At 33.5% G+C, this 11,141-nt stretch overlaps 1 protein-coding gene across 1 annotated transcript in view; it reads right to left on the reverse strand.

Moving 5' to 3' along the window:
• SNX29 (sorting nexin 29) overlaps window positions 1-11,141 on the reverse strand; it is a gene marked incomplete at its 5' end in the record, with an annotated part of 108,297 nt that overhangs the window by 22,058 nt on the left and 75,098 nt on the right. The window contains 1 exon segment of the mRNA XM_010080997.1: window positions 6,812-6,951. Coding sequence (XP_010079299.1) covers window positions 6,812-6,951 — 140 coding nt within the window.

Raw genomic sequence — 11,141 nt, forward strand, 5'->3', positions numbered from 1 at the left:
ACTGGCCAAGAACACAGTAAAAGCACTGTTTTAAAATTTTTTTTGTCCTCTACCTTTATATGTAAATATATTAGAATATATTGTATTCAAAGATCTTATTTAAAGTAATATTCCAGAAATGTTTCCATGAAGAGGTTTTAGTTCATTCTTCATATTAAAACAGTGCCCATATCTGCTGTAAGCTATCCCTTGTTGTGAGACAAAGCTATTGAAAGCAGTACAACTGATACACTAGTTTGTACTTAACTGTATTACTGAGCAAATGGTTTTATCCCTCTAAAATATTTTGAAAGTAACTTTGAAAGGGTCAATTTTCCATTTCTTTAAAATGAACTCAGAGATACAGCATCCATAGGAACCTCACAATAATTTTCTTAAAAGATTTATTTCACTTGTGCTTGAACGCAACATTTTAATACCAGCAATGGTATTGTATAGAAGTCAATGTTCTTTTTACCTCTCATACCTTTAATATACACATTTAAATGTTCTCAATGACTCACTGACAATTGCAACTGAAATAGAGATGATCAGAAAAACACCCAAATCCAGACCAAACCAAACCAAACCAAAATTCTTGAACCCACTAAGAACAAACATCTATTCTTCCACATTATTTCAACTTTGTGGTCTGAAAGACGAAAAGCAGATACTTGGCTTTACATGCTGCTTAGTGCTAAATAAATCTTAGAGGAATATTTCCAGGGCAACTTTTTTTTTTTTTTTTTGAGTGGCTGATTGTTTGGTACTGAAATCTTCCTGTCAGTTAGCACCTGTATCTCTCTACCGCGCTTCTCATAACTTTACCTTCCAGGAGGGATGAAGCATTTGCAAAATGAGAAAGTGAGGTAGAAATACTGAATTTTTTACTACAATTTAACTTCGTGACTCAAAGACAACTGACATAAAACACCTAAGAACACAGCTTTTGCTATCAAGTATGTTGCCAGTAATGTCATCCAGTGAAATGAAGACAACATTTTTTGAACATTTCAATCCTCTAACCATCACAGAGAACTGATGACTCCTCTGGTGTTCAAACACATCCCGCAGACAACAGTTTCTCACAACCTGCTCTAGCCTCTTTTCTGATGATTTACTGAGCAGATTCTCTGCTTTCTTTAAAGCATATGCTTCAGCAGCTATGGCAAGAGAACAAATGTCCAGCTCTGCAGCTCAGCAGAACATATAATTAATAGTTATCTATAAACTGCTGTAACACGTAGCTGTGGCCTAGAAAATGAGATGCAAAATACTCAGCACAGTAAACTGTGAAATTTATTAACAAAATTCTGTTTATACCATTCTGGCATACATTTTAATCCAAACATTTGCATTGCCAAAGCAAAAGAATCAATAAAGTGGCAGTATTCTTACTTGAATAGTATTGCATAGCTACAAAGTGGAGTACAGTAGTAGTTTCACACTGTTTGGGGTTTTTTTGTTCACATATAACAACTGTTTTACCAGCTGTATATTTAGCTAACACTTCTTTGTGCAGGGTTTATGTAAAACCAAGTTAAAATTGCAGTTTGAGATTTTGGGCAGTCACAGATTTATAGCCTATTCGAGGTTGGAAGGCACTTCTAGAGATCACCTAGCCACTCCCCCTGCACAAGGTTGCTCAGCACTGTGTCCTGTCAAGTCTTCAGTATCTCCAAGGACGGAGTGTCAACAACTTCTGGGCAACATGTCAGAGTGCTCCATCACCGTTACCGTTAAAAAAAGTTGTTTTTTTTTCTTTTTTTTTCTTATTATTCATGTTTCAGTTTGTGCATATTATGAGGATGATTGGAAGAAAATCTTTATCTTAAAAAATGAGGGCATTTGATACAGAAACCACAGAGATAGCAAAATGGAACATCACAACATTCAGCTGTTAGCTTTTTACATATCTGAAATTATATAACCTATTACAATGACTTATGTGGAAGGACTCAATTATATGGCCCAAAGGATGCTTGTTGCCAAAGATCCCTCCTGTTCCTATATACCTATTTACAAAGAGCTAATGTGTGTGACATTTTTTGGATAGATTGATAAAAATGTGATTAACACACAAGTGCACTTGTTATAACAAGTTTTATTTATTTGTAATGTACCAATCATGACTGCAAATAAATGTTAATTTAAGTAAGTATTACCAGACAGGCCTTCACCAGCTAGCAGATGTAGCAATCTGATTCAGCAGTGCCAATTCTTGATTTAGGTTTCGCTCTGCATGCACTGGGAAAATTTAACTTGTGATGTCAATTTTATTATTACAAAGAATTTGTTATTCACATGTAAACAGACAAATCAGCAGAGCCAGAATCTTTTCTTTACATTAAGACATGAAAGTGGACTATAAAGGAAACTATTTGACCAAATCTGTGACTGAGCAAATTCAGCAGTAAAATTGAAAAATATACAAACTGAGATTACAGATGAGACTGACAACAGAAAGAAAACATTCATGACAGCTCACAGCATAAGGAATCAAAACAGATTACATTTCCATGATTAACCACTAGCATTTGATATAATAATGAAGAGAAATTCTACCAAATTGATTAACATTATTTTACTGCAAACTGTTAACTATATCTCCACTGCCAAATAAAATTAATTTATTTCTTTGTAACAGTGGCAGGCTATTTCATATAGATCAATTAAAATCTTTTGCCTCGTCAGATCTGTGCCTGTTCGTATGAAATCACTGCATTTGGAAGGGAGAAATCCCCAAAGGAACAACCTCACAACAAAAATTTTTGACAATATTCCTTCCAGCATTTAATAATCAGTGGAGTCAGTCTTAGAGACATTAATCTTATTTTCTGTTCACCATAGCCATATTCTAGGACCCAAATCAGATCTTAAAAGTGATTAATTAAAACTGACCCCGTAATTTCTACCTATAGGATGCCTAATTAGACATAACCTTTATGGGATTTTTCATTTTCACACTGAAGTGTGCCCATTTAATCTTGCAGTGAAAATAAACTCTTTAAGACTAGATAATTTTTTTTGTTTTATATTTCATTGCTTCCTAATAGACAGATCTAATGCCCTAGAGACTTACGCGTATTAATACTGTATTTTTTTCTCCTGGACTGAGGTATCATTACTCTCTACAGCACAGTCCCATGACTAATATCTCAATTTTTTTAACTGCTAACTCTTTCATTAATAAAGATGTAATCAACAACAATACACACACCTGTGCTATAAAGCACAAATTAAATACATCTGAATTATTATATGTATTTACAGTGTTTTATATTAAACATTTATATTAAAATGAACAGAGGAATTGCAGGTACGCTACAAAGATTATGAGTGAATATTATAACACACACTTCACAGAGTCCAGCATGTTCAAGATCTGTTGATGAAACTGAAAATCCATTAAGGAAGGACAATACTGGAGAAGCTGGCAATATGAAGCAGAACTGAAATGCATTTTCTTTTAGCTACTTTTTCTTAGTCACCAACAGTGCCAGGTCATGACTCTCAGAAAATAAAGAACATTGAGAATTCAAATGACAGCCTAGCAATGATGATACTTTCTAAAATGTGCTCATTCTATCCCTGTCTGAAAGATCTTTCTATTAATTTAATACTGTTGCTCTAGCTGCAGAGGAAGAGTCTGATATCTCAGTGGAAAAATGCATTAAAAACCCACTTTGTCTGCTGTAGATGAGGTATAGAGTTATTTTGCTCAACAGCTAAGCTTTCCAGAATCCCACTAATTCCCATGGAGAAATATCTACTCTAAGTATGAGAGAATGATGATACATCTATTATTTGAAGAAAAAGCTCCAAGAAAATAATTCAGATACATACATGAACCAAACCTTTTTTCCATAATGCCAAGATATCAAAGAATATTCTTGAATCCACCAGAGTCCATTGCTTCATGCGCTGTGTTGAGAATTATGAAATTGCTAAATGCAAAAAAACCCTCTAAAAAGAAACACAGTCTTTTTGCAACATATAGTATATCTATACTCAAAAAAGGTTAGCATCAATGCAGTGCATCATATTGGTGTTTACAAACTGTTGACAAATGGTGTTGGCAAATTTCCTTGAGCAAATCTCCTTGAACAGATTACTTTCCCTAGAGATAATTGCTTTATTTTGTATCACAATGTTTCACATACTAAATTGTACTCATATTGAGAAAACAGGTTACTTGAATATGCTGCCTTCCCAATAAAACTTTGCTCTTTCTGTGAAAATAATTGTATCCATCTCGTTCAGCTCATTACACTTATTAGAAGAAATAGACTCAGGGTTTTTTCTAGTTTGGTTTGCTGTTTTATTTAACATCAGCAGAATAGGGTAATGGTGTTTTTTCTGACTTGTGCATCATTGGTAGAACCCATTACACTGGGTTGTGATTTTCATCTTTTCCTGTGCACACCCTCATACCTGGCACTTTTTTTTAATTAAAAAAAACATGAGATCTGCATTCTATTTACATACTTACATAATCTGGTAGATTAACTACCAGAAAGCAACTTAATTGTTTTAGGGCTGAGGAAAAAGAGGAAATTTGTTTACCCTTCCTGTTTTTAACATAAGTGGCTAAGAGATGATAAATAAACTAGCCTTGAAATGTCATTTCTCAAAGTAAAATAAAAACATAATGTAATAAAATATTTCTGTAACAACAGTGTATTATGATATAAAAACCACCTGAAAAGTAGTATCATTGCTTTTACATCACTACTGTGTTATCTCATAGTTATAATCTCACAGTATGGTCACTGTTGAATTGGACAATTAATGGTAGATTTTTTAAAAAGAAAAATGTGGCATTCTAACAGTTGAAATTAAATAAAAATACAAAACCAAACCAATTTTTGTTAAAGCATGTAAATAATGCATCAGTTCAAGTAATAAACTGCTGCTATGAATAAATTTTCCATGAATTAAGGCCAAAACTTCAAATTAACAATTTTAACTAAAGTATCCACAGTATTTCCTTATCTAATAGCTTCTGTCTGAAACTGTTGTCTACTTTTGTCATATTTTAATACCAGTTGCGGTGTTATCTTTATGACTTCTTGTTCTGTTGTGGTAATTACAATTACTACAGCAACCCAAAGTATATCTGAAACCATAATCATCATTTATTAAAATATCTTCTAGCCTACAAAGCTTGAAGTTGAATTTCTTTCATAAGCAAACTATCTGAGGGGGAAAAACTAGCTAGCCTCAACTTACAGATGTTACTCTGCATCACCACTTGTCTGCGTGGAACTCAGGACAATCAATTACAACAAGCCAATGAAATGATGGGTCCTTAAATAGCACACTGCTTGGAATTTATTTTCCTGCTCTACATTTAAATCAGCAAGTTATGAAATGAAATTGACAAAATACTAGTTCACTATTGGCATAGCTATACTTAACCATCTTAAAATACAATATAATTGGCCAGGAAGAACAAAAATTATTTGAGTTGAAAATTCTATGGCAAATGTATCTTGTATTTGCCTTCCTCTTCTTTAAAAAACAAAATTAAGTACAACATGAAGAACAACTTCTTTGAAATGACTTAACAAAAGCCACATATAGGCTCCTCAACTGGAAGTACCTGAAACCATTTCAATCTTTACAGACCTTAGTCAAATTCTACAAAATAGGTTCTTACAGAGAAAAAGGTCTCTTGAGAAGTTTGTCCCTACCAACATAATTTTGCCTTTTATAACAACATCATCATGATGTCTCATCAAATTGATTATTGCTTTTTCAAATACAGGAAAAATTGAAAAAACATGAATGCCACAAAACGCCTCTTGGCATTCTTTCATTTATCTATTACATTTTCTAATAAATATAGCTTTCTTGAGAGAGTTTCAAACTTGAAAATCTGAAACTCGCACAAGACCATGCAAACAGTACAGCTAAGTATGTATGCTTCTGCTGAAACAAAATTCATTTTAAATTGGCCTTGATTCTGCAAATTGATCCATCCATGGATGCACAGGCATGGATGCACAATCCCTGTGCAGAGTCTTGTGGATAGTAAATATAATATGATGGCTTACAACGAATGTGTGTTCAATCGGTACATAATTTGTACAGGTATAGTACTGAAAAACCATTATACTGAAAATTATTAGTGAAAGAAATAAGTTAACACCACTTTAAAAAAAAAACCAAATATTCATTAATATTATTTCTTACATAGTTCTATATATCATTTACAAATACTGTAAAGAATGATGTTTACGGCAAAATGGAAAGATTTAGCGGATGATACCACCTGTACAATTGTATATCATAGGGTTTGTTTTGAGATCTTTAACAGATGACTGTGTTATACTATTCCTGGACATATTCTACGTTAACATTAATGAAACTAGAACAACCATCCTCAGATTGCAAAATTCAGCTAGAAAGAGTCCAACAGCTTGACTTTTAATTTGGTTAGGAAGTACCCTCACAGTGCTCCACTCTCATCCCCCAGAATAAATTTAAATACAAAAATACAAACCCCATGCAAACAGAAGCAAAATAAAACTGAAAAGGACCAAATAAAATAAATCAAAACCACCTAATGTTTGAAAAGTACATATGGGTGCAGATTTTGAGGTCACAAATATTTGTGAAAGCTTTACACAGATATTTCTGTTCAAAGTCACCATTTAAATAAACAAAAATTATTAGATATGTCCCATATTCCTCTAAAAATAACAAAAACTCTTATAATTTGACCAGGAGCATTGTTTTACGGATTTTGGAGATGCTGGCATTACACTTTAAATTAAATTGTGATAAAAAACCTTAATATTTTCTTGACTACTTGACAGATACTTACACAAAAAAGGGCATCAGCTGAATAAGAGTCTCTTTTTTGGGACTGGCTGTGAATTCTGGCACAGTCTGAATAATTTTATTCATTACGTTCCTTAAGTAATTTTGTAGCTGCTTGCGTCGCTCTTCTACAAACTTTGCATCCTAAAAATAGGAAGGAAAAAACATAAATGGCGCAAAGAATATGTTTTTCAATTCTATAATGTAACTAAACAGTCCTGATAAGCATAAAACTTTACCTTTTGATGATCTATGTTTATTACATCTATAGAAATATGCTGGCAATACGTAAAAACCCCTTGACTCTGTCCTTTGAGATAAAGGAAAATCATGCAACTCAATAAAAACTTGTTTCACAAAAACATCCACTGACAGGATGCCAGATTCTCTCCTTGGCAGAATGTCTCTTCTATGGACCATAATTCTTTTCCTAATATTAGATCTCGATCAAACAGTTCAGTCCTAGAAAGGCTGTATAACAGCAGCGTACAGTCAGTGGCATAACAATTAAGTTGATCCTTTTTGGGATCCAGGATTACCAGTCTTCACAGAAGGAAATACTGACTTATTCCCACAATTTCTTCACAATTCATACTTTTCAGATGTTGGGTACACAAACTCCAGAGTGGATTAATTTTTCTCCAGCTTTTTTATTATTATGTTAATAAGTTATTATTTTATGATGGGGTTTTCATACAGTAGATTGCTTTTTTTAAGATTTTATGACAACTCTCTTAAAAATGTTTCACTGAAGTTCCTATAGCATTTTAGATCTCACATTTTTAAACTATATTGGCTCCAATAAATAAAATAATTCTATAAATTCCACATTCTGCTGAGGGACTTATAAATTAAGTCTAACAACCAGCACAATGCCATGCATCCTGAAACTTACATCTAGCTTAAACTCTTTCCACGGAGGGATCACAATTACAGTGAACTATAACACGAAGTTTAAATATTTCACACCAACATAAGACTATAAGAGGTTTACAGGGAATTAGGTGCTGCCTGGTTTGTGCTACAGCCAGTATGCTACGCCTCAGAAATGCCTGCATTCTGATCACCTGGTTCAAATGTCAGACTGTGTTCTTTAGGCAAAAAGCCAAAACTACTATTAGGTAATTAGAGCTCTCAAAGGAAGACTATCCTCTATAAGATGTGTGTAGCCAACCTGTATTATTTGTCTGTGTAAGAAAAGCCGTTGAAACATTCTTATTTCTTGCCAAAAAAATGACAATCTACCAACAAAACACTGTAAATACATTTGATAACACTGAATAAATTCATTGTATTAAAAAGGTTTGAGCCACGCTGCCATGCATGGGATGCAAATCTGAAGATTTTTCCTTCCTTAGGTAAAACAGACTAACCCATCATCAAAGCAGGGATGTTCCTTCAGATTCAAGAGGACTGCTGTAGAGTTCCTAGAACCTTTATTGACATTTTGTTCTTTTCTTATCTCTCATTAGGAGAAATTACCAGAAACAGCAATATTTTTAGGAGACGTAAGAAAATGAGAAAATATTCTGAATGGCATTTATCAAAGTAGTAATTTAAATTCATAGAATTTAAAAAAAAAAAAAAACCAACCAATGTCAAGTAAAGTACATTTGCAAATATTGGTAACTAATCCTGTATACTTAAAATAGCCTCATTTTTTATGATTTAAGGAAATTTCTTCTGCTTATCTTTTATTTGCATGTGATTACTTAATAACATGTAATTGTAATTACTGTAACATTTATAATTGCTGAAAACATTAATACTCACAGGCTTCAAAAACTTGGACACTGCTTGTGTTGTTTAATTAAGTTCACAAAATTCCAAAATATTCCAAAATATTTTTTGTTTTCTAGATATGTTCTAGATATGAGCTTACACACATGTCCAGCTGTTTCACATTACAGTAATAATCAAGATCAGTGTGAAAATAAAAACCACTATGTACTACATAGTTGCTATTTCTTTTTTACCAGTTATATTGTTTTTCAGCAATATACATACACTACACACACAAACTGTGTAGCAACTGATTCTAGTGTTAATTGATAACTGATTAATGAAGAAATTAAGTCTGAAAACTCTTGGAAACTGATACTTCATTAAAAAACAAAGCTGTATTGTTGACACTTCACACAATCCACTCTGCAGAGTCACTCACCCACTACTCCACAACTGAGTGTATGGTTACTACTCAAACAGAACAGAGCAACAGCTTGCACTGCACTGACAGTCTGGGCAAATGCGCGGAACAGAACTCTATACAAGCTGTTGCGAAACATTAAAGCAAAAATTTTAATATGTGGCGACACATAACATCAGAGTAAAATGAAATGCTAATAATAAATGTGTTGTGCAATACCAATTGGCTAACATAAATTTTATTATTTTTCCTCTTTTCACTAAGATTTTCATTCCTACTTCCCATCTTTTCAGCCAAAGGATTTAGAGTATCACATCATTACATTGGTAGGGACACTAATTTGCTACCACGTGCAGTGTGAGGCAGAAGACAAGAAAGTGTGGAACATAAGAGATCTCAGAGAGAAGAAAAAGTTTGTGGAACAGCTTTGGTTCTGAAAGCTTTAACCACATGAGCGGTGGTGGCGCTTGGCACGTGAAGCCATTTCAGTGACGGAATAATGCTCTTCCTCAGTCTTCCTCAACTGTAAGGGGGGAAGGAGGAGCATTGCTTTCTCTACAAACCTGCTCCCAGTGCAAACACAGCCTCAGCCAAAGAACTACCTGCACCCCCACTACACTTCCTTGATTGATAGATGTTTTCAAGCCCCCAAGAAAATCTCAGTTTTTGAAGTACCACATTCATTAACAGTTTTTTCAGTTCTTAAGTTATTTTGGTCACAAATCTTCAACAACAGTGTTTTCAGTGAAATAACTTCAATCATGTTAAAATCTGTTCTTAAGCAGAAGCTGCATTCTTTAAAGTGACTTCTGTACTGCGCGTTTATTTAAATAAATACACCGTCTTTCACAGGCAGGACCACTTTGTTATCAACACAGGAGCAAAATGCCCAATATAGGTACTTTCTATCTCTTATGTCATTGTAAAGAATCTCATTAACTACAGATAATAATGGCAGCACAAAGGAGCTTTTAAATTAAGACTGCCAGAACATGCTTTGGGAATGCATTTCTGCTGTTTACAGCTGATGAAATTAGTGCTTATAGTATAGTATTTTTCTTCCATTTATTCCAGCAAAACACAGAAAATCACAGAAATTATACTCAGCCTGAAAACAGTTAAAAATTCTCTTTTAGCCTGAAATAAATTTGATCTCTAAAACAAACACTGAGCGATACCACGTACTAAGGCCCATTGTCCTTACCAGAAGTAATGTAAACTGAGGTCAAAATGCTTCAGCTGTAGGTCTCTACTTCATCATTAAACATGCATTTTGCAACAGCAGGTTGGCTACTCAGAGGAATTATTTTACCACACTGTTGTTACTGCCAAGTTGTTGCAGTCATAAAGAGTTTTTGTCACAAAATAGTAAACAGAATAATTGGTAATGGAAAACACAATAGATTCAAAGCCTGGCCAATTTTTTCAGTCTCAAATTATAAAAAGGTAACTGTTACCCTCTTTTCATTGGACCCAATTATCTACAACTGAAATCTAGTTAGTATTTTATATTCCAACTCCTAAACAATATTTTTATTTACAAGCAAAAAGTAAAAGGTAATATTTTTATTTGTATTTATAACTGTGAAAAAACCCATTCTTTTAGTCCATATCTTTGATGATTGTATGATATTGTATCAGTCAATACAAATCTACACTTGCATCTTTATTCACAACACAGGAAATTGCAAAGATCTTCCCCAGAGATTCAATATACACATTTATGTATGCTTGATATAAATATACTTTGGGGACACAGTAATTTTGTTAACATTACAACTACATATACTTCCGCAAAAACCCTTAAATTTTCACAGAATCAAAGGTTAGATTATATTGTTCCATTTTTAGGAAAATAAATGCATGTATGAGAAGATAAAGTAACAGTGCTAAACAAACATACATTTTCAAGATCTCACTGAAGAGAGATCCTGCTAACATGGTTGAAAAAGGAGATCTGCTCTCAAAATATGGCTGGGTATTATTACAAAGATCACAGGTATTTTCTGAAATTCAGGTAAGAAAATTGTATAGAAGAAATGGAATGGGTAAGATGAAATAGCAAGTCTTGTCTCTAATGAGGAAAAAGAACTTGTGTCTTGAATCGTCAAGCCAGTCATTTGAACAGCTGGGATCTGAATCACAACGAAGATCTTTTCTTTGCCTCATAAATGCCTCTTATTATTTG

This window comes from Pterocles gutturalis, unplaced genomic scaffold (assembly GCF_000699245.1).
Source record: "Pterocles gutturalis isolate BGI_N339 unplaced genomic scaffold, ASM69924v1 scaffold159, whole genome shotgun sequence".
Taxonomy (NCBI): Eukaryota; Metazoa; Chordata; class Aves; order Pterocliformes; family Pteroclidae; genus Pterocles; species Pterocles gutturalis.